Here is a 24,472-nt window from a genome sequence, read left to right as displayed (position 1 = left end):
GCCTTTGGGCCAGCTACATGAAGTGATGGGTTTCACAATACAAAAAGACAGAGCCATAGCTAAAAAGAATTTGAATTGCTCTATGGCACTGAGACATCAGCTCTGGAAAGGGGGAACTATTTCCCTTTGGAACCAGCACTCTCAGTTTGGGGGGGTGGGGAAGAGACATGGTTAATATACCAAAGATTGAGAGGAGGGGGTGGAAGGAGTGACATCTAAAGGCATCACTGTGGGAACTGAATATCCTCAGATGGAGTCAACAGATCAGAAGGTCACTTTCTGAAAACCATGCATCTCATGCTAATTTAGGAACCACAGTAGTTCAAGCACCCTCCATAGATGCTTTGGTGCTGGGAGGCTGAGGAGAAAGACAACCATCCACTTTCCAAAAGAGGACAGAACTGCCGAGGATAGAGCTTCTTTAGTTCAGAGCTGTATGCCAAAAGAACAAACAGATTAGACGTTACTGAAGAGAAGGGACTAGACTACATGGACCTGTGGTCTATTCCATCCCACATTGTTTAAGTTACTAAATAGTGTTTGGCAAAGCTGGATGAGGGGAGCTATACTGAAGAGTTTATTGGGCTACTGGGATTCTTTGGCCTTGTATAGATGAGTATATTAGACAGAACTTATCTATCTATGAGGGAAACTTGCAGGTTCCACCCATTTCTTCAATGGCCTGTCAGTTCATGTAGAAGAGAAATTGCTTCTAATTGTGGCCTTCCAAGAGTCAAGTTCACTTAAGGGAAAGATCAGCCCCATCATTTAGAACAGCAGCTCTCAAACCTGTGAATTGGAATACAATGGGTTAATGAACATCCTCCTAGCTGAGATTGCCGGTTGAAGCAAATTTACTCCATTGCTCGCAGTAGGAGCCTCATGCCAAGAGCTCTCCCATAACCCCCTGTGTAGGCTCCTGCGGAACCTTCTTTGTGGAGGACTGGTTACTACAAGTGGGGTACCTCTACTAACCACTATCTCAGGGAGCACTAAAGAAGAAAGGAAGGTGTTGTAGGCCATAATGTGGAATAGGTACATGGGGAAGTGGTTAGAGTGACAGACTGAAGGAAAGGGTAGTTATTCACTTAAGGTCCAATAGGAATACCATGTGGACCTGCTGAGAGGCATAGTAAAAAAAGTGTACAAATCCATAGCGGGCTCCATCTTAACATGAAGTCTTAAACCATCTTTACGCATGTGGGATGCCAGAAAAGTGAGCAGCAGCCTTCAGAAGTGCACAGAGGACTTAAGGAACATCCATGCTTAGATACAATGGAGATAGGTGCCTTAGACACTCAATTTAGACAAACTTGAACAAGCTGCTATTTTTGGTGTCATCATTCCTGACCCCTCTTCCCCATGAAAAGATAGTGTTACAGAAGCAAACTTCAAGAAGTCCTCTGGCACTGAAGAGAATAATCACAGCTCTAGGAAATGGTGTCTCTACACCAACTCACCCCTATGGTTGATGCCATGTAATCCGCACACATTTCAGCAAAGTCCCTCTCAAGTACTCCGTAATAAAGGCCGTAGAACAGGAGGGAAACACCAAAATCCATTGCATCTTCGGGTTTGATTCTGCAGTGGAAGAGGCAGAAGAATGTCAAACAAGTTCTTCAGTCAAACAAAGTCACTCACTGAACATGTGCAAAGTTAGCCTGCTGTAAAAACATAGCATGACAGGGTCAAAGGCCTCATTAGCAATATTAATGGTGTGCTAGGAGCTTCATCTACCAAGCAAGCATTCATAGTCTTGAAATATACACACCCAGGTGTCATGCACGACTGCCATGTCACGATCCCTGTAAAAACAAGGTCTTTGGGACTTTTGGCAAGAGTTGCCATCTTCTAAATGCAGCGATATGCATTCATGTAGCATCTTGTGCTGGTGAATCTGTCTTTTGTTTTGACAGCAATCAGACTAGATGATCACAGTGGTCCCTTCTGGCCTTGGAATCTACAATCCTTAAATTGCCCAGTGTGCATGGAGTCCATGCCCTTCACTGCTATACTAGGACCACAGCCTCGCTTGTTCTAATGGTGAATTCTCAGGCAGTGTTTCATAGCTAGATTTAAGGAGTAATTCTGAGAGACGGGATTCAGTTGTTGTAGGTACTCAACATCTCTCAAGGAGAGAAAAAGATAGCCAGAGTCTCCTTGATCATCAAGGCGAGAGATGTTACACAGTGGCAAATAACTTTAGAGCACAAAATAGAGACAAAATCATAGAGCCTAACTTCTACATGCCTTTGAGGTGGGGTGGGGAGGAAGGAAATCAGATCAGATCAATACAGCACAGGTAGGAAAAAAAGCCACCATGCAGCTAGATAGGGTGACAACTCAGACCCAGTTACAATGCTACAGTCACTTGTAAAACCAGCTCCAAGATGCATCAGGATTCCTGTTTCCCAGGAGGATGAACATTAAAGGTACTGGGTATGGACATGCACAAGAGGAGCTGGAAGAAGCTGGTGATGTTAACACTTAGGTGTCATACACATCCATTCCTTTTCCTTGAGCATCCTTGCTGAAAGTGGAGTTCCGGGCAGATACTTGGACCACTTTGAATGATATATGTGCAGGCACATCGCTTGTGATCGCTCTAGCAGCCAAAAGAGAAACTAGTCAGCACTTTGGTCTCCTATGTTATTGATGACATGATCAGGACTATACATGCCTGCACCTATTTCCCAATGTGTTTTAAAGAGCCCCACAGCTAACACTTGGCTCTACGCAGCTTTGCCATTTTAACTCTTTGATAGGAGCTAAGCAGCAAAGATTTACTCACCTGAATAATAAGTTAAGACCAAAAAGAGTGAACATTACAGCCATGTACCCGACAATTCCAGTGGCATAGCTGATTTTGTATATCAGCAGAAACCATTTATAGACCAGCCTGTAAAACAAAACACACCCAAAAGTGAGGTGATTTTAGGAATTTTAAGATTCTAACTAAAGCTAGTTTATCACTTAGGCCATTTGAGCTATTCATGTGAAAGGGAGATAGTGGGCTGTCCATTGACTGGAGAGCCAGATTTCAGAGTTCTAATCCCAGCTCTGACACACTCCCTGTGTCTCTTGGCAGGTCACGATGTACGGAATGTCATGACTTTCATGTCCAGTACTTCATGACCTTCTCGGGCTAGAAATAAATGCTGTGTCCCATGCAGGTAATACCCCCACTAGGACATGGGTCCCACCTTATAGCCCTGCAGGTCTGTGATCTACCAGGCTTTCCACCTGCCGCTCAGATCAGCACAGATTCTGGGGAAAATTAGTATTTCAGTAACAGGTTGATTTTGTTTGAAACTGATCAGTTGTCAGCAATGTTAGAAGCTCTCCTGACATAGATGATTAGTGGGCAGAATCCAGGCGAGACGGTCAAAGGAGTGTGATTAATGCAGTCCCATTATAGGGTTGCCACCACAACGTGGAGTCAGAAGCTGAACTGCAAAGCTGAAGCAAAGAGGTAGGTCTGTTGCATGGACATCTGAATTAAGCCAGTTAATTGCTTCTCTTACACACAGGCAGCCTGCACAAAACCATGCCTAGTTTTTGATTCATGTGACTTATGAGGAGATGCTTGTGCTAACCTGGGAGTCGTCTGCACAAGAGGTTTACGAGTTGCTCTGAAAGTGACAAAGGCGGTGACAGCAGAGAACAGGACCCAGATCACCAGGAATCGCCACCAGTGCAGCTTCGCTGTGAAATAAAGGGGGACAACCCACATCTGAAAGAGGGTCACCATCTGCAACAACAAACGAAGGCATTTCAATGAAGACCAAGCTCACATACTGAATGGCATTAAAACGGGCTACATCAGTACTGGCAGTCTCTCGGGTCTACCATGCCCCTCTTAAGGAGAATGCATGCTTGGCTGTACAGCCCTGGACACTGAAATCTGAATTAAATAATATGTTACTGTGACGTTGCACCCCATAAGGCTTTATGGAAATATGCTTATGAATGTATACATGACATAACTGGAATAAGTTCTATGCTACATATGCCATGTAACATCTCTGTAAAGGTTATGATCTACTGAATCTATTCCTCCTATTTGTATGCATGTATCTTTTTTGTATTCGAAGTTATGAATATTGGCCGTGTACTGGTTTGATTTTAAGAAGCCTTAGTAAGGCATTTGGGCAGCTTCTTTAGAAAGGAATTTGCAAGTTAAGTGCCCAATCAAGAAACACTTAACAGACAATGGATCTTGGAAGGCTCCAATCCACATAAGAAGTCTACTTGAGGATGTTCAAGATAGCATGTGACCCAGGGCTGCTACCTGTAAGTTCTGAGTCATGCATGGACATGTGACTTGCCCACGTGACTCCAAAACTCCATCTTGTAGCTGGGATTCTACACGGGGAGGGAGGGGTGTCCAACCACAAGTCTATTTAAACCTCTGGGAGACCCCTCCATTTGGTCTTCAGCTGGCTCAAGAGATATCCTTTGGGGGTGGAGAGGCTACCTGAAAGAAACTGGAACAAAGGACAGTAACCACTGGGGGTGGGGGGGAGGAAGGGGGAAAGAGTGATTGCTGGACCCAGACTAGAAGGAGACTAGTCTGTAAAAGGAAGCTTTCTGGAACACCTCTGAGGGTGAGATTTTATCTGTATTCAGTTTTCTTACTGTATTAGGCATAGATTTGTGTGGTCTATTTTATTTTATTTTGCATGGAAATTCACTTTGTTCCATTTGTTACTACTTGGAACCACTTAAATCCTACTTTCTGTATTGAATAAAATCACTTTTTACTTTTTAACCCAGAGTATGTATTAATACCAGGGGAAGGGGGGGGGAGAAGAGGGGGAACAGCTGTGCAGATCTCTCTACAGTGTTATAGAGGGCAAACAATTTATGAGTTTACCCTGTACAAGCTTTACATAGGGTAAAACGGATTTATTTGGGGTTTGGATCCCCATTGGGAGTTGGGCATCTGAGGGTTAGAGATAGGAACACTTCTTAAGCTGCTTTCAGTTAAGCCTGCAGTCTGTGGGAGGTGGTTCAGACCTGGGTCTGGGTTTGTGGCCAGCAAGCGTGTCTGGCACAACCAGGCAGGGTGCTGGAGGCCCAGGCTGACAGGGCAGGCAGGGGCAGGATTAGTTCTGGCACATCAGGTGGCAGCCCCCAGGGGGTTTCTGTGACCACATCCATCAGTTACCCAACATTTTTTCAGTGGGTCGAGTGAGGTGGGAGATGGGACAGATTGTGGGGAAGGTTTAAACCAGAGGGCGAACTCATCATAACATTGTAAGTGAGCGACTGGGGTTTGCCCAACTCTGCTAGAAGAAGCATATCTGCTCAATTCTTGCCCAATCAGGTTTTGTAAGAGGGCCATACATCCCTCAAAGCGGATACTAAACAGATGTACACAATAAGATCCAGGTATTCTGTACAGACCCTTTTCCCAGCATAGAATCTCCCCTCTGTTTTTTCCACCAAATGCATCCGATGAAGTGAGCTGTAGCTCACGAAAGCTTATGCTCTAATAAATTTGTTAGTCTCTAAGGTGCCACAAGTACTCCTTTTCTTTTTCCCAGCATAAAGATTTTGCAGTGTAAATGGAATTGTTTGCAAAACCGACATGTAAGAAACAAGCCGTTGTCTGGCACTGTTAATTGGCATCATGAGGCTCGGAAGAACGGAGGGTGTGGATAATCCCGTTGTTCTTGAATGGAACAATATTCCCTGATTTACAGTCTGATGCACCAGGATAGCAAAATCAATGGTGACAGAGTGACCAACAGGCTTGAGAGGATTCTGCAAACCGAGTGATCGGACAAGCATTGTGAGCATTCAAATGGCAAATGAGGTCGGCGGCCATGAAATCCAGCTTCCACTCAAACAGTGTGCATTATTCTGAGTAACAACAATGGTGAAATCCAACTTCCATTTACATTGTTCCGAGTAACACCAGGGGGCAGATCTATTTGTTCCATTGCCTCCTTAAGGGCGAACACAACTTGATATAACTCCTTACTAGCAAAGAGTTACATATGCCAGTGGTTCTCAGCCAGGGGTCCGGGGTCCACCTGGGGGCTATGAGCAGGTTTCAGGGGGCCCATCAAGCAGCCGGAGTCAGACTCACTGGGGCCCAGGGCAGAAAGCTGAAGTCCCACTACATGGGGCTGAAGTCCGGGGCCCTGAGCCCAGCCACCCGGCGCTGAAGCCAAAGCCTGAGCAACTTAGCTTTGCAGGGGGCCCCTGTGGTGTGGGGTCCCAAGCAATTGCCCTTTTTACTATTCCCTAACTCCGGCCCTAGCTTTTATATGCGGAAAATCAGCTGACACACAGGTGGGCCATGGAGGTTTTATAGCATGTTGAGGAGGAAGGGGGGGGGCTCAGAAAGAAAAAGGTTGAGAACCCCTGACACATGCTACACTGATAAGACAATTGTATTTTGTAACCTAACTATGGTTCTCATAGAGTTCCAATGCGCACTGTTGGACAGGGAAGGCAAATGGGTATTTCAACATCATAAGGCAGTCAGAGAATGACATTAATACAACTGTGTATATAGCTAATTGTCAGCTTCATTCAGCACCTGCAGCCAGAGGGCGGATGAAACAGGGTGGGAAATGCTTACATTGTAGGAGCGAGGATGTCTCTGTTTCCACTGTACCAAGAGGAGCTGTGCAACCACTAGCGTGGCAATGAGGATGAGGACCATTTCGGCATGCATGGCCTCGTGGCCACGGTGCTTGGCGTGCATCCGAGCATGCTCGACCCTGAAATGAGAACAAGGCAAGTTAAGTCTGGAGTGAACAGGCTGGGATCAGCAAGAACCTGGTATATAGAGCAGCATGGTAGGGTTGCAGGAAGATGCTGCTACACTCAAGATAGCAAAGGCAGAGGAACACAAATCTGGTCTGGCTCACACAGATTCTAGAGCTATAAAGCCAGGCATTCTTTGGCTCAAGCTCTGTGCAGACAGGACAGATGAAGTTTCAAGTGTCTTCTTGGTGCTGTCAGCCTTTGGGAGCAAGGAGAAGCAGATTGTACGTCTTGTACCTACAATCTTGCAGTTGACTAGTGCAGCATTAGTGGCTGAAGAGACTCCCTGCCATCATGGCTAGAGGGAGAGGCCTGAGCATATGAACTGAAATATAAAGTGCCAAAAACAAAACAGATGAAATGTCCTTTCACTACAATTTTGCATAGAAAGAGGCATCCCTCTCCCTTCTACTCAACGAAGCAGATAGTAGCCCCGACTCACACCTCATTTGCATAGGTTCACCTCTCCCACGTCCACTGCAATGCACCACTCACCTCCATCTCTCCTCAGGGGACAGTCGTGATAGATCAACCTAGGGAGGAAAAGCAATCAGTTACTGAAGTCCAAGAGTGGCAGCTGAAGCCTAGAGAAGATCGTTGCAATACTTTGTTTACATACCAGTTGAAAAAAAAAACAACAACAAACTCTTTTCTGTGTAAGAGGAACTGTCCCTGGCTAAATGCTGTCACAAGCAATTTAAGATTATAACCGACAAGGAAGCCAGCACTTAGTACACGCCCCACGGTAATCACGTTATAACTCTGCCTAGGGCTGAAGGCAATGCAAGAGTATTATGTTAATTGCAAGGCTGTCATTAAAGATCCCAGGGAATCATGGTCAGAGAGTGCTTCTTAGAATCAAGTAAGAGGTTCAGAGGAAGAAACCACAAACCCATGTTCTAGTCATCTTGACTAGTTGTCACCATAGCAATCATCCTCCCAACATTAGCTGCTAGCAACCTAGGACTTCCACCTCTGCCCTATACTCTGGGCACTTCTGGAAGTTCTAAAGAATCTTTGCCCCACTCCTCACAATTGTTAGATCACTTGGGTATCTAATGTACAGTACCACACTCCAATATGGAGTGAAATATGCATCTTGACATCTCACCTAGATACACAATTTAGAATAGTTTCTTCTGAGCAGTGACTGCAATTTCAGGTACAGCCTAGTAACCCCAAGGAAGTAGATGATTCAGACCCCTGCTTCATAGGTTTACGGGTCAGACGGGACCAACAGAATCATTCATTCTGAACTCCTACATAACATAAAAGTCGCAGAATTTCACCCAGAAATTCCTGCAACAAAACCCATCATTCCTGACCATGTTTTGGGAAACATTCAATCTTGAGTTAAAAGAAAAGGAGTACTTGTGGCACCTTAGAGACTAACAAAATTTATCTGAGCATAAGCTTTCGTGAGCTACAGCTCACTTCATCGGATGCATTTGGTGGAAAATACAGAAGTGAGCTGTAGCTCACGAAAGCTTATGCTCAGATAAATTTGTTAGTCTCTAAGGTGCCACAAGTACTCCTTTTCTTTTTGCGAACACAGACTAACACGGCTGCTACTCTGAATCTTGAGTTAGACATCAGGGGATTGTGAATCTACCACATCCCTTGATAAATTGTTCTAATGGTTAATTACCCTAAATTTTTTTTTTTTTTTTTTTTTTTTTTAAAATAGCCTTATTTCTAGTCTGAATTTGCCTGGTTTCAGTTTCCAGCCACTGGATCTCCTTATGCTTTTGTTTGCTAGATTAGAGAGTCTGCTTCAACTAGAAATCTCCTCCTCATGTAGTTACACTTGGTCAGAGGGCATATTTTCCCCCTATGGTAACACAAACAATGACATGGAAGGCCAACAGTCAGTTTGGATGTGATTAATGAAATCCCATAGATCCGACTTCATCTCAGCTCATTCTTAATAGTATTTATATTACAAACAGTTAAAACCAACAAAAGCAAGTTGCCTGGGGCCCAGACCAACTGACAGCCATGCAACTATTTAGACATGCCAGCTGTTGGAGTACATGACAGCACACTATTGAAGTCAGGGAGTCAATGTGATATTTGTATTGGCACTTGGCTTTTCCTCACATCACAGCATCTGTAAACAGCCAGGTGAGCTTGTTCCGAGTGACGTACATATGAAACATATCACCAATGTGTGGAGCCACAGCAGCTCAGTTTGAAGACAGGACGCGTCAGGGACACAGCATGCATTTCCCAAGTGCAAACGGTATAAAAAATGAACATACAACTCCTCTTTGTTCCACCACAAGATTAGATGATTAACATTCCAAGTTCAGATTTAACTTTTACCCTTTAATCTTTTCACATGCAGCACTTAGATTCGTGTCTGTGCAATACCGCTGGCTTCCCTCAATAAAACCTGCTGTCAAACAAGATAAAGAACTGAGTGTTCAACTACTTGTGACCATTAAAGATCTCACTGACCCTCTATCAAACAGGGACTTGAGTCCCAGTGTCTTGATTAAATTCCATCTTGGCTAAAATTCTGGTTCCCCTGTAGTTTCTGCTGATAGGGTTTTCATTTCTTCTTTGCCCTAGGTTGTTGCACAGTGTGCCTGCGCACTGTTAAAGAGCTGCTGTGTTCTACCCCAGAACGGTGGAATTACAAGGATTTAGTCCCCGAAGGCTTTGGAAAGCCCTTTGGTAAATGCAACATACCACCATAAGAAAATTTTTATTTAAGGTTTAGGTTTCCTTAAGAGACTGAGCAGGTGATGAAGATTTAGTACAGGAGCTGAACAGATGTATTCAGATCTGTGCAACTCTCAATGCTACTCGTTCCTGACTATTGGATACTATTTTCTGGAATCATGGAAACCACAGGACTTTTAGTTACAGCAGAATTCAGTTTAAACAGTAAGGATCTGATAAAGCCAGAGTCAAGAAATTCAGTATGGCAGATAACCTATTCCCAACTCACTGTGAGTGGGAGAAGCACCAAAGAATAAGGCTGCTATTCCTAGCCTGACTCAGCTTCAAGTTGCTTAAATTTTGCTGGTGTAGAAATTACTGACATTCTCCTCAGAACACTGGAAAAACAGTTACTTTAACAAGCACAAGGCAGCTTCTCTACCTCAGTGTCCTTACTGGACTTCCATGCTGGTGCAAATATACTCCTGTCCCGCCCATATACTCCATGTGCCCTAACCCACCGACTGTGTCTATGTTGGGAAAGTTTTAGTACAGTTTCCCACTGTTGCTAGAATTGTGTAGATTGGGTTTTACCTACTGACTGTCTTGACAGGTTGAGGTATAATCCCCCTAATGATGGAAACCCTGTTGCTTGAGAAATTTTAAGAGAAGAGGAGAACTGGAAAATAAGCGATAGGAAAGAATCCTATGCAGACACGAGGAAGGACTGAAATGAGCTATTAGTCCATAGAGCAATGTGACCTCTGATTTCGTAGCCTCTTTTTTTTTTTTTTAATGTTAAGTGCTGACAGATGCATTTTTCTCAGCATTCAAAACAGTAATACAGTCTCTGCCTGCAGTAGCTTACAATCTAATTCCACGAACACATGGGAAAGATTCGCAAACATATTGGTGCCAACTTAAGCAGTGATCCAAGACACACCGATTCAATAAGACTACTGTGTATTACGAGATTACCCATGTGTAAAGTTACTCAGGTAACCTAATGTTTGCAGGATGAGGGCCCTGCCGTATTTTAAAAAACGGGGGTAAAAAAAAAAATTAGATTTGCCCATTAGTATAGTTAGGCTTTTTCAAAGTTAATCCTCACTGTAATGGAAGAATTTTTTACTGAAGACTAAACTTCTCAGGTTCCCATCTGCAATCATCCCACAGGAGAGGGGACGAGCAGTTTCTCGTATAGTGTCATGCATCGACTAGACAAGAGAAGCTTTTAAGGGAATGTTACAATAAGCATACCAGTTGTTTGAGAATGCTAGACAGCCCTTGTATGTAAATAGGTACCATCTGAGCAGGAGAGAGCCGCCTCTGGGGGAAAAAAAAATGAATTTGGCAACTTAAAAATTACACACCTGAAAAGTAACCTGCAAAGGGGGGGGGGGGAAAGGAGGAGGAATGGATTTGTGTCATTGTTGCTTTATGATGTAGAAAAGAGACCCTGTCAAATATAAAGGGAAGGGTAAACACCTTTAAATTCCTCCTGGCCAGAGGAAAAAACCCTTTCACCTGTAAAGGGTTAAGAAGCTAAGACAACCTCGTTGGCAGCTGACCAAAACGACCAATGAGAAGACAAGATACTTTCAAAGCTGGAGGGGGGGGGCGGCAGGGGAAAACAAAGGGTTGTGTGTGTGTTGCTTTTCCGGGACCAGGTCAGGAATGCAGGTCAGAACTCCTGTAAAGGGTTAATAAGCAATCTAGTTAGATATGCATTAGATTGTTTTATTTAAATGGCTGATAAAACAAGTTGTGCTGAATGGAATGTATATTCCTGTTTGTGTCTTTTTGTAACTTAAGGTTTTGCCTAAAGGGATTCTCTATGTTTTGAATCCGATTACCCGGTAAGGTATTTACCATCCTGATTTTACAGAGGTAATTCTTTTACTTTTTCTTCAATTAAAATTCTTCTTTTAAGAACCTGATTGCTTTTTCATTGTTCTTAAGATCCAAGGGTTTGGGTCTGTGTTCACCTATGCAAATTGGTGAGGATTTTTATCAAGCCTTCCCCAGGAAAGGGGGTGTAGGGCTTGGGGGGATTTTTGGGGGGGTGGGAAGATGTTTCCAAGTGGGCTCTTTCCCTGTTATATTTGTTAGATGCTTGGTAGTGGCAGCAATAAAGTCCAGGGACAAAAGAAAAATAGTTTGTACCTTGGGGAAGTTTTAACCTAAGCTGGTAAGAATAAGTTTGGGGGTTTTTCATGCAGGTCCCCACATCTGTACCCTAGAGTTCAAAGCGGGGAAGGAACCTTGACAGACCCCCTTAAACAAAAGTTCCCTTTCACCTTCAGAAGTACTAGGATTATCCAATCATGCTCTCTGTTTTCCTGGAGGATTTCTTAGATGACAAACATGGACCAAGAGGTTTCTAAGAATTAAACCGAAGGGGTGGAGACACTGAATCCTTAAACAAGAGGGCTTCTCTCCTAAATATTCAACAAATCCAAACCAATTTGAATAAACTACGTTCAGCTAGCTATTGATGAGTGGGAAGTACTTTGCTCAAGGTTTTTGTTTGGAACACACAATGAGCATCACTAAATTGAGCTATAAGAGGGCAATAAAGAGATTGCATGAAGATGGTGAACTCTTCTCTGTATGCAGCTATCCTTGTAATTTAACAAATTTAACCCATGCTAGGGAAAAAAATATATGTTGTCTGATTCAGAAAGACGATCAGCCTCACCCGAATATATGATGCTTTGCCTAGCTAGCAAAAGCTTGTTAAGCTTGTTTGAGACTTAGTAAAGGGAAAAGGAATTAGAGTGTATAATAAGGATTTTCTCCAGTTTGGATAGATCTTGGGTAGCAAGAGGATTCACTCAAAGGTGCTCACAGCAAGTTTTAAAAGGTGATTATGGCCTTTTTTGCTTCTATAGGATGTTTAGAGAAGAACTGAATAAAAAAAAAAATCTCATTTGCCGGGTTCCCCCCGCCACCTTTTATGTTAAAAAAGAAAAATTCAGATCCTGTCTAGGTTGGAAGACCATGGCTAGGTCTCCATTCTATTATTGGTATTACTGTAGCACCTAGCAGCCCCTGTCATAGACTAGTACCCCATTGTGCTAGATGTTCTACAAACAGAACAGAGAGAGAGTTCCTACACCAAAGAGCTTAAAACTGCCATTCTGAGGGGGTCTCCAACTGCTGCAGCTCCACCTGTGGAAGAGTAAGTATAGCCCACCCACCAGCCTTTTAGGTCCTGCATCATCTAAGCAGGGTTTCTCAAACTTCATTACACCGCAACCCCCTTCTGACATCAAGAATTACTACATGACCCCAGAGGGGGGATTGAAGCCTGAGCCCACTCAAGCTCTGTCGACCTGGGGGTGCCAAAGCCAAAGACCAAGGGCTTCAGCCCCAGGCAGGGGGGTCTATAACCTGAGCCCTGGGCTTCGGCCCCAGGACTCAGGCTTCAGCCCCCAACTCCAGCAAGTCTAAGCCAGCCCTGGTGACTCCATTAAAATGGGGTTGCGACCCATTTTGGGGTCCTGATCCATAGTTTGAGAAAAGCTGATCTAAGGTCTAGCCAGCATGGCAATTAGAACGCCGATGGTGGCTTGCCCCTTGCCTCCACTGTTGCTGCATAGGTGTAGTATAGTCGCAAGAGTCCTCCCCCCCCCCAGAAGTTTGCCACTGTAGACAAGGTACAGAGCCAGCAAAACCACAATGGCGAAGGTGGAGCAACTGAGGCCCTCTCTACATTAATTACCTATTTTAGGTACTTATACATCTTCTATTATTCCACAGAATCTAAGCACCTCACAATCTGACACATTTAACCTCTCAACACTCCTGTGAGATAGCCTCTCCATGCCTCATAAGTGCCACCATTGTACAGATGGGAGACTAAGTGACTTGCCTAAGGTTACACAAGAAGTTTGAGAGAGAGCAGGGAACTAAGACTGCGTCCCCTGGGACTCAAAGGACCACCCTTCCTCTCAGCCTTTAGCTAAGAGTTTTGGGGATTGTGCTAATTTGAGTTAACTGATTGACAGGTCAAGTTGAATTTCACAAACATTTGTCCCTGGTCATGATACCTAGAAGGCAAAAAAGGACAAAAAGGTCAGTATTTTAGAAGTACTTTGAAGGTCACTTTTAATAACCATGTCACTGAAAAAGGTATTTTAATAAAAACACTGACATCGGAATCTATAGCACCACAATTAAATCAGATTTTAAAAAGTACTTTTTAAAAAGACGACTATATTCGCAGGATTCATCCTACACATTTCTCTTAGGCTTAAAAAAAAAAGATCTAATAAAACCAATCTTGAGAATGGCCAAGTGGCCACTCGTTTAGATATCCAACTATAGATTCTTCTATTCCAAAAGAAAAAATATTCCTGCAGTATTACATGTACCAAAGATGACAGATTTGTTGAGTGCCTGAAGAGAATGATGTTTAATGGTTAAAGCAAGGGAACAGGATTCAGGCTGCCTAGATTCCAATCACATATTCCTAGTTCCTCCACAGACAGTAGCAAATGTTTTCAGACAGGTCCATTTTTGGGTACCTAAAGTGAAACCTTGATATCTTTGGGCCTGATTTTCAGAAGTGCTGAGCATCCAGCAATCCTATTGCCTTGCAGGGCTCTTCTGACACTTGTGAGACTTTGGGAAGTCCCTTAATCTGTTCTTCACTTTGCCTCTTATTTGTAAAGAGGGGAAAAGAAGTTCCCAGTCTCTCAGGATGTTGAGAGGCTGAGTAGGTATCTGTAAAGTACTCTGAAATCTTGAATGAAAGTGCTTAGAAAAGCATGAAGTATAAGAAGTCAATGTTAATGCCACATTTTTCAACGCAGAATGAGGTACATAGCCAATACTGATCCACTGACACAGCAACGACACACTATACATCCCAAAGCATCTCACAAGATCTCTATACGTACACTATCATTAAAATGCTGCCACTTCTGGGTTAGAAGGTAGCAACCAGGCACATGGCAAGCTGCACAACAGGAATGAAAGAACAGGATATTTTGGTCAAGGACACTGGGCTACTGGGCTTTTGAGACATTTGAGGTATCCTGTGAAAAATCCACACATGGAAAGCTATCAATTCATTGTGTATGCCTTGGAAAGAAAATGGACTGAGATGACTTGGCTGGGGTTTGAACTCAGAGGGAATTGAGGAATTTCAGATTTGATGCTTACACTACAAAGCCATCCACAGTTAGATAAAGTATTTGCAAGACAAGGGCAGCCAATGAGAAATTCTTGCCTGCATAAGGGACAGTGATTATTCACATACACATTGTTCATATGTTCCTTTCCAGAAGCTGATGCCTATTTGTGCTGATCTGTTTGGCCCTCTCAGTACATTTCTAAGGCACTGCTACCCAAATGTCTTAGAGTCAGAAGGATCAATAAGGGTTTTCAGTTATAAGGGTCAGTCTGCAATTGATTTTCTTTCATGTTTTCACATGCAGGAAAAGTCTCATATCTCCAGAGTTCCACTCTACTGCTGGTAAAAAAACAACAATTGAACAGCTTGCAGGAATGCCAGTTAGAGGCTAGCTTACCCTGATTAATTTGCTTTCAGTGGTAGAACTGCCCTAGCAAGGGGATGATTTTGCTTCTATCCAGGTCAAAGTTGTGGAGCTTATGATTTCAGAGCCCCATATATAGTGTGATCAACCAGATGCCATGAGCAAAGGGAGTAGAAGCGGGTGCATTTGACCTGCACAATCCTTAAGAGATGATTCCAGCATATAGAGAACAGTGGGTCTTATTCTTGGCCTTATTAGATAAGGTTGAGATGGCACAGTTGCTTGAAACTCAAATACTCAGCCCAGAAGTTTATTTTGCACGAAGAGCCCATTGCTGAAGTTATCCGGATGTAAAAAGAAAGCTTTAAAAAATACAGTTCAGATGCTTCTCATGCTGGAATAACTAGCTTTAAGAGTCCAAACCTGATGCATACAAAGAGTCATTCAAATCCCTCATCTCGCCTTCAAGGCACTGCATAGCTGCGTCCTCTACCAACATCTCTACTCCCTCTCCCTCCTCCCCATTTACTCCCTTTTCCTACGCCTCTCCTAACCACCCTCTCTCAAGTCTTCTCCCATGGGACTGCCACACCCTTGTGACAACATCCCACTCCTAAAGCCTCTCCATTTCAAATCTTTCCCTTAGACATGTTGTACCCTCAGGTCTTCCAGTGATGCTCCCTTCAAGACATGCTGTCCTTGACAATAAGCACTAGCTTATTAGGTGCTTGCAACGTTGTCTGTCCAACGAGAACTTTGAGGGAATTTGTCATTTCACATGTTTTTACAGCACCTAGCACACTGAACTCTCAAATGAGTGAGAGCTTGACTGAAAAAAAGCTATCACTGAGTGAAAGGCACAAGGCTTATTAATACACAAATGGATGCATGGAATTATGACAAATGACAGACAGAGCAGTAAACATGGATCATTTAGGACTAACTGATCCATTTTAATTAGATTACCAATCTGAGACATCTCTCGTCCATGCTACATCATTCATACTCCTTGCAATATGTAGAAATGCTTGACATCTGAGAGCATGGCTGCCTCTCTTCTCGGTTTCAAGGAGCATCATGACTACAGGCTAAGTTCCCGCTAAGCTGCGCAGCAGGCTATCAAGGGCTACATAAGTGCGCAGCAGGAAGAGGCACCTCTTCCCCAGCCCTGGAGCTGCTGCAGCCGGGGAGAGGCACTCTCTCCAAGCCCTGGGCTGCTGTGGTGAGAGAGAGCTGGGGGGAGTCCCCTCTCCCTGCTGCAGCCCTGGGGCAGCCTGCACCCCAAACCCCTCATCCCCAGCCCCACCCCAGGGCCCTCACCCCCATGCATCCCAACCCTCTGCCCTAGCCTTGAGCCCCCTCCCACAACCCAAATCCTTCATTCCTGGCCCCACGCCAGAGCTCACACCCCAACCCTCTGCCCTAGCCCTGAGGCCCCTCCTGCATCCCAAACCCCTCATCCCTGGCCCCACCCCAGAGCCCGCACCCCCCCACACACCAAACTTCTGCTCAAGCTTGAACCCCCCATCCCACTCCAAACCCCTTGAACCCACCCCTCCCACACCTCACCTCCATATTGGTGTACATAACAAAATTCACTCCACACACAGAAGTAAAAAAATCAGGGGGAACATTGGCTACAGGATGCACAAATTTTGCAGCTGTCGCTATTCCCTGTGCAGAAAACCTTTAGTCCCACTCTGCTCGCAGTTCAATTGGAAACCGCGGAAATACTATGACACCTCCCAAAATCACACCCTACAAATTACAAAAATTCTTCAGTGCTAAAGAAAAAATTGGTCCAAGGCAGGGGATTGACCCATGCAAGCATGAATAACTGTTGCCATGATCCTCTGTGACCCTGCTCATGCAGGGACGGTAGCACAGTTAGCAATACTCATCGGCCTAATATGTAGTTATTATGTAAATATACAATGTTTTAAGGCAAGAAGTAGTTGTATTGAGTGCTATAGCTTGCAGTAATGCGAGATGTCAAGCAGGACTAAAGGCTTTGATCTGCCTCACAAGCTGAAAAAAGGCAATAGGGTAGGAAGAGTAAGAGGTTGGCTGCAAAAAGCCTAGATAGGAAGATAATGTCTGAGCAGCTGACCCTTTGATAGCACTGTATTATGATTGTGGATACAATGATCATTACTCCTGAGGCTATATTCTCTGTTATAGAAGAAAGTGGAAGCATACCTGCTTTCTCATCTCCAGCTAATGCACATCAAAGAGTTTGATCTTAACATAGCTTCTTCACCTGTCAGCCAGCTCTAATGATTTACAATGCAGCAATCTAGAAGATAGGAATCCCCAAGTTCTAATGCTAGCACTGTACGATCTGGTGCCAATCCTCTAACCTTGCTGTGCGTCAATTTCTCTAGCGACAACATGGGAATAATAGCTACCTGATTGTGTAGACCTGTGCGGCATAGTGCCTGTACCTTCAAAGTACTGTATGAGAGTACAGAAAATTGTTGCCAGCAATTAATATTTCCAGCTCTGGAAATCTACCCATATTTTCCAAGTATACCAGTTACTGTCACATACATGAGTCCCACACAGATGTGCATGACCAGCCAAGCCATTTTGGTAACAGACCTCAGAAGCAGTGAATCATGTAACTGATAAAAACACTGTACATGATGTTACACAGATCAAGCCATCATTTCTAATGCCTCTCTTCACTGAGCCAGGTTTTAACGGTCTGAGTCTTGGGGCAGCAAAGCACTGCGACTAACAGCACCTGCCAGCACATGCTGAGGCCTTGAAACCATTTGAGAGCCATATCCTGGCTGCTCCCACACTGAGAGCCCCAACCTCCCTCCACAGGTCCCAGAGACCCTGGTCTGAGCCGCTCACCCGCTTCCCCTAGTACCCCCAACCCCTACACCCTGGTGTTCAAGGGGTCAGTCACACTTTGACTGCCTGGCTCCTCCCTCACAGAGCCTTTAGCTCCCTCCACCCCCATGCCTGGCACAGAGCCCTGCGATGCACCCCCCGAGAAACCCAGACCCACGTTCCACCATGTTCCCTACCCAAGCTGCCCTAAGCTCCCAGCACCTCCAAGTCACCCCCCCACATCCCTTCCCTCCATCACCCCCCAGTTCCACCCAACTCCACAGCCCCCCCACCACGTCCCCTCCCTCCCCCACCCCCCCAGTTCCACCCAACTCCACAGCCCCCCCACCACGTCCCCTCCCTCCCCCACCCCCCCAGTTCCACCCAACTCCACAGCCCCCCCACCACGTCCCCTCCCTCCCCCACCCCTCCTCAGTTCCACCCAACTCCACAGCCCCCCACCACGTCCCCTCCCTCCCCCACCCCCCCTCAGTTCCACCCAACTCCACAGCCCCCCCCACCACGTCCCCTCCCTCCCCCACCCCTCCTCAGTTCCACCCAACTCCACAGCCCCCCCACCACGTCCCCTCCCTCCCCCACCCCTCCTCAGTTCCACCCAACTCCACAGCCCCCCCACCACGTCCCCTCCCTCCCCCACCCCTCCTCAGTTCCACCCAACTCCACAGCCCCCCACCACGTCCCCTCCCTCCCCCACCCCCCCCTCAGTTCCACCCAACTCCACAGCCCCCCACCACGTCCCCTCCCTCCCCCACCCCCCCCAGTTCCACCCAACTCCACAGCCCCCCACCACGTCCCCTCCCTCCCCCACCCCCCCAGTTCCACCCAACTCCACAGCCCCCCCACCACGTCCCCTCCCTCCCCCACCCCCCCAGTTCCACCCAACTCCACAGCCCCCCCACCACGTCCCCTCCCTCCCCCACCCCCCCAGTTCCACCCAACTCCACAGCCCCCCACCACGTCCCCTCCCTCCCCCACCCCCCCAGTTCCACCCAACTCCACAGCCCCCCACCACATCCCCTCCCTCCCCCACCCCCCCAGTTCCACCCAACTCCACAGCCCCCCCACCACGTCCCCTCCCTCCCCCACCCCCCCAGTTCCACCCAACTCCACAGCCCCTCCCATCGCCCCAACTCTTCCCCCCCAGCGCCCCATCACCCGCTGCTCGCCCCTCACAGCCCTGGGGTGACCCGTCCTCAGCGCCCCACACACCTCAGACCCCTCCGCCCCCCAACAGCCCGCGGTGCCCCCAGCCGCAGCACGAGGAGCCTCCGCAAAGTGCGCGCGCGCGCCCCCGCCTCAGGCCGCCCTCACCTCCTCCACGTCCCGCTCGACGGGGCCGCCTATCTCTACCTCCAGCACCGCCGCCATTTTACTCCGCCTGCCCACGAGCCGGCCAGCTACTTCCCCCCGGCCCGCCAATCACCGGCCACGCTGGCCTAACGTCCGCCAATCAGCGAGCAAGACGATCCGCCAATAGCCAATCAGAGAATGGAGGGGCGGGACGGCTTCCGGACGGCCGGAGAGCTGTCACAGAGTGAGGGGGTCATCCGACATTTACAACGACCAGAAAGAAACGCAAAATCGTTTAAAAAAAATCATACATTGCCGGGACGCCTCCCGAATCAGAGAACACAGTGGTTCTCTGATGTCACGCCGTAAAGATAAAACGTCCTCTCCACTAACTTCAATTTACGTTTTTTTCTGGGGTGCCAAACTTGGGAATCGCTCCCTACTCTTGTCCCGCCTCTCAGTGGGCACCCTGGAGGTGACGAGGCGCTCCGGAAAGACTACAAATCCCGGCATGCCCCGTGCGCCGCCTGACCTTTAACCCATCCTGCGGGGGGGGGCCCCCTCCGAGAGAGGAAAAAAGCATAATAATTATGGGAGCGTAACTCTAATTAGCCCAATCGTTGTGGGGCGAGAGAGACACAGCTACAATATTTACAAATAGCCCTGGCGGGGCCAGAGCGCGGCTCCCCGCGGGAGGGTCAAAGGTCAGGTGGGTTTTGGCGGGAGATAGCGGCTTCCCCAGTCCTAGCCCCCTGCCTGAGGCGGAGCTGCCGCTCTGATTGGCCAAAGCGGGGCGGGGGATTGTGTGTTTGCGGGCCGCTGGTGGGTGCCCCTGGCTCGGGGCGGGGTGTTTGCTGCTGGCCCTGGCTCCCTGGCCCTGCGGTGTGCCAGTCCCCCCCCAATGGTATGGGAGGGTGGTTGGTTTGGGTTGGGGGGGTGCGGTTGGGTTGGGGTGAGTGGGGGGGGGTGTTTGCTGCTGGCTCTGGCTCCCTGGCCCTGCGGTGTGCCAATCCCCCCCCCCCAATGGTATGGGAGGGTGGTTGGTTTGGGTTGGGGGGGTGCGGTTGGGTTGGGGTGAGTTGGGGGCTGTGTTTGCTGCTGGCTCTGGCTCCCTGGCCCTGCAGTGTGCCAATCCCCCCCCCACTGCTATGGGAGGGTGGTTGGTTTGGGTTGGGGGGGTGCGGTTGGGTTGGGGTGAGTGGGGGGGGGTGTTTGCTGCTGGCTCTGGCTCCCTGGCCTTGCGGTGTGCCAATCCCCCCCCCAATGGTATGGGAGGGTGGTTGGGTTGGGGGGGCACCGATAGCAGCAAGCTGGCAGGGCCAGGCTGGAGCAGCAGCTGTCTGTGATTGGCTGCTGGTTCTGCACTGGTTGCTTGAGGGGTTTGGTTTTGGTTTTCATTTATTTTTTCACCATCAGTGCTGGTGGACGTCACCACCATCCCCACCCCAACCAGCGACTGGCACTTCACTCTTGCCGGACTGGCTGGCTCCGCCACGGATCAGCGCACCGCTGCTAGGCTTGAAAAAGAAAAGAAGATGAGTCCCGCCGAGCGTACCCCACAGTAAGTGCCCGCGGCTCGGCAGAATTTATGATTAGAAGCTCAGCTGCGATAGGTCTTTCTGTTGGTGCATCTTGGTGGTGTTGCACCTCCTGCACCAGCTCGGGGAGGGCTGTCGGGGTGTGTGTGTGTGAAGGACAGGGGAATGGCCGGGCAGGGGTCATTGGGTGTCAAACTCTGGTGTGGGCGGGAATTGGGAATTATATGTCATAGAATCTCAGGGTTGGAAGGGACCTCAGGAGATCATCTAGTCCAACCCCCTGCTCAAAGCAGGACCAATCCCCAATTTTTGCCCCACATCCCTAAATGGCCCCCTCAGGGTTTGAACTCACAACCCTGGGTTTAGCAGGCCAATGCTCAAACCACTGAGTTATCCCTCCCCCCCCCTTGACAGGGCCAGGGTGGGCCTGGGGGCTGTGGGGGTGGGATTGGAATAGCACTGCCACCATTGTTGGTCAGTGACTCTTGGGGCATTTCTGGTGGTGTGGTGCACCATGACGGGGGGGCTTTTGAGTGGCCGGTGGTATTATGGCTGCACCAGTGGTGCGTCGGTGGGGCTGTGTGTGTGTGCGTGCGTGTGTGTGCACGTGCGCTTTTCATAAAAAGCTTCAGCTGGGGTGGTCTTTCTTTCTTGGTGGTGTTGGTGTATTTCTGATGGTGGCGCACAGTGCACTGGTGGGGGGAGGCTTTTTATGGTCTGCAAGGGGGTGGGGGACATGGGCTATGGGGTTTGTGTGGGGGAGGGGACTGTGGGGTGGCAGGCACACAGCTGTTTGGGGGGGCTGCAGCACCGTCTCGGGGCAAGGAGGACAGTCGGTGGGGGATTGGGGAGTGATGGTTGTTGCTCGGTCACTGGGGGCTAGAGCAGGCACAGCTGTCTCGGGGGCTTGTCGCGGGGGGGAAGAAGGGGCACAGCAGAGAGAGTGAGTGAGTGAGTGAGTGAGTGTGTGTGTGTGTGTGTAAAATGCAGGGTGGCCATGGCACAGACCTTGCCCTGTGTGGGGGAGCACAGTGCTGTTGCCTGCTCCATGCTCGGGATGGTGTAGGCGTAGAGCAACTTTGGGCGCCGTGGTGGGCCCCTGCGGTCCATCTACCATTTTTAATTACAACACTTAATAGTAACATCATAAGGTAAAAAGAAAAGAAGTACTTGTGGCACCTTAGAGACTAACAAATTTCTTAGACCATAAGCTTTCGTGAGCTACAGCTCACTTCATCGGATGCATCCGATGAATGCATCCGATGAAGTGAGCTGTAGCTCACGAAAGCTTATGCTCTAATAAATTTGTTAGTCTCTAAGGTGCCACAAGTACTCCTTTTCTTTTTATAAATCAAATACAAAACCATTTTCTGTGATGCACCTGTCAAATACTGATTTCACTGTCTCAAGACCGTCAGTCTCAAGGAAGCACTAAGCGGAGCTAAAATTGGCCTGCTACATTGCCTCCACCAGTAGTCAGTTCTGTAGATCATCTCAGTATGTTTGCTCGGTCAGCTTTTGAAAAAGATATCTGCCTCCATCGCACAAAATGCAGGGCATTAATCAACCAAGTTATGGCTCCCTGCATGTTTTACAACCTCAAAGACATTGGTGAGTCCTAGTATTCACTGGTGATAGACGAGAGCACAGACATTGATGCAGCAAAGCAGCTTTGCACTGTAGTGTCGTACTTCAGTCCCTCCTTAGGCAAGATTGTCTCCATATTTTTGGTACTAGTCAGTTTGGAAGGCAAAACAGCTGAAGCTATTGCCACAGCACTGCTTCAGTTTCTTGTCAGTGTTGGTCTGGATTTCAGCAGGTGGATTGGGATTTGGATCGATGGCTGTAGCTTCATGGTCGGACATAAAAATTCCATGTAGACGCATCTGCTCAAGAAGAATGACAGGCTCAGTCTCATCAAATGCATATATCACTCCATCCAGCTGTGTGCCATAGAAATGCTGCCATGCAGTCTCGAGTTTTTAGTCTCCCATTCCTACAGCTGGTTCTCTCACAGCCCCCAGAGACAGTGTGCATATGCACAGCTATTCCAGGTGATGAATCCTGGTAACACGCCACTGAAGCTTGTTTAGCTGTCAGTGACGAGATGGCTTTTCGTGTACGACTGTTCCGTGCGCATACTGGATCAGAGGTATGCGTTGAAGCTACACTTCCAACTGAGCAAGGCTAAGCTGTGTTGCTAAGAAGCAGAAGTTCTGTACAACATGTATTGCGACCCTGTGAATAAACTGTATTTACAGTTTCTAACACCGATTCTGCAGGAATTCTCCAGAATCAATAAACTGTTCCAGCTGGAATCTGGTGGTAATGCCTTCAAGATGCTGGACACCCTCCTCTCTTTCTTTTGGGGTCTTTTAACTAGAATATTGTTTCCAAAAAGCATCCCTGTATTGGACACTAAACTCCTGGAAGTCAATTTGCGTGGTGCAGCCAGCCACTTGCCACTGTGCGCTGTTAATTTCGGCGCAGTGTTCGCTATTGCTCTAGGAGATGCAAAGCTGTTCAAGACGGTATAAAGAGGAGTTAAGGTTCCTTCCCCACTCTGAACTTTAGGGTACAGATGTGGGGACCTGCATGCAAGACCTCCTAAGCTTATTTTTACTGGCTTAGGTTAAAACTTTCCCAAGGTATAAACTTTGCCTTGTTTTTGAACTGTAAACTGCCACTACCAAGTGTTTTAAACAAAGAACAGGGAAAGAGCCCACTTGGAGACGTCTTCCCCCAAAATATCCCCCCCAAGCTGTACACTCCCTTTCCTGGGGAAGGCTTGATAAGAATCCTTACCAATTTGTACAGGTGAACATAGACCCAAACCCTTGGATTTTAAGAACAATGGAAAAAAAAAATCAGGTTTTTAAAAGAATTAAAGGTAAAAATCACCTCTGTAAAATCAGGATGGTAAATACCTTACAGGGTAATTAGATTCAAAACATAGAGAATTTTTTTAGGCAAAACCTTAAGTTACAAAAAGACACACAGACTTACTAACTTAACAGGAGTTTTGAGGCTGCATTCCTGATCTGTTCCCAGCAAAAGCATCGCACAGACAGACCGAGCCCTTTGTTCCACCCCTGTCCAGATTTGAAAGAATCTTGTTCCCTCATTGGCCATTTTGGGTCAGGAGCCAGCGGGGTTACCTTAGCTTTTTAACCCTTTTCAGGTGAAAGGATTTTGCCTCTGGCCAGGAGGGATTTTATAGCACTGTATGCAGAAAGGTGGTTACCCTTCCCTTTATATTTATAACAAGAGTAGACGCCGAGAGTTCCTTCTTGAAGCGGCTAAACTAGTGCAACACAGACTACCAGTGAATATCAATCTGTGGAACTCTATATTGGTGTTCAGTCCATCGGTTATTCTGCCTCTGTCAAAACCTCAAGGAGCGAAGATCTCCGTGATAAAAATTTTCAAAGGTGACTTGGGGGCCTTTGATAACCAGTATAAGCCATCAGCTCCCAGAAATGGAAGAACACAGATGACAAACAAGCAGAGCAGTTCTGGGTGGAAGTCTGAAACTTTGAGGACAGTAGCGACGAACGGTGCTTTTAAAGAGCTAACCCTGTTTGTGCTTTCTCTACTTGCCATGCTTCTCGTTAATGGTGATGTGAAACGAGTGTTCTCACAGGTGAACATTAAGTCCAAGCACTGGAACAGGATGGGTCACCAGACTCTGAGCATTATACTGCATATCCGGTATGAGTTAAGATGACGGGCTGTGCTGTAAGGATTTTGTTCCAAACCAGGATATGCTTCAATGCTTTACCATGGGAATGTACTACACACAGGGAGCACATCCCACCACAGATG

The 24,472-nt window shown here is 47.2% G+C and overlaps 2 protein-coding genes across 2 annotated transcripts in view; one reads left to right on the top strand and one right to left on the bottom strand.

Annotated features, from left to right (window-relative positions):
* Window positions 1–19,250, bottom strand: part of RNF121 (ring finger protein 121) — a 45,737-nt gene extending 26,487 nt beyond the window's left edge. Inside the window, exons 1-6 of the mRNA XM_038401849.2 lie at window positions 19,131–19,250; window positions 7,279–7,316; window positions 6,596–6,737; window positions 3,597–3,751; window positions 2,792–2,899; window positions 1,461–1,581 (exon numbers count right to left, since the gene is read on the bottom strand). Coding sequence (XP_038257777.1) covers window positions 1,461–1,581; window positions 2,792–2,899; window positions 3,597–3,751; window positions 6,596–6,737; window positions 7,279–7,316; window positions 19,131–19,187 — 621 coding nt within the window. The 5' untranslated portion in view covers window positions 19,188–19,250. The remainder of the gene's footprint in view (window positions 1–1,460; window positions 1,582–2,791; window positions 2,900–3,596; window positions 3,752–6,595; window positions 6,738–7,278; window positions 7,317–19,130) is intronic.
* Window positions 19,251–19,647: 397 nt separating this feature from the next.
* Window positions 19,648–24,472, top strand: part of XNDC1N (XRCC1 N-terminal domain containing 1, N-terminal like) — a 53,878-nt gene continuing 49,053 nt past the window's right edge. Inside the window, exons 1-2 of the mRNA XM_043503937.1 lie at window positions 19,648–19,818; window positions 20,526–20,670. The gene's annotated coding sequence lies outside the window, so the exon portion shown is untranslated. The remainder of the gene's footprint in view (window positions 19,819–20,525; window positions 20,671–24,472) is intronic.

This window comes from Dermochelys coriacea, chromosome 1, assembly GCF_009764565.3.
Source record: "Dermochelys coriacea isolate rDerCor1 chromosome 1, rDerCor1.pri.v4, whole genome shotgun sequence".
NCBI classification, from domain to species: Eukaryota; Metazoa; Chordata; order Testudines; family Dermochelyidae; genus Dermochelys; species Dermochelys coriacea.
Note: the sequence above shows the minus strand (reverse complement) of the source record. Positions and strands in the feature narration are given on the sequence as shown.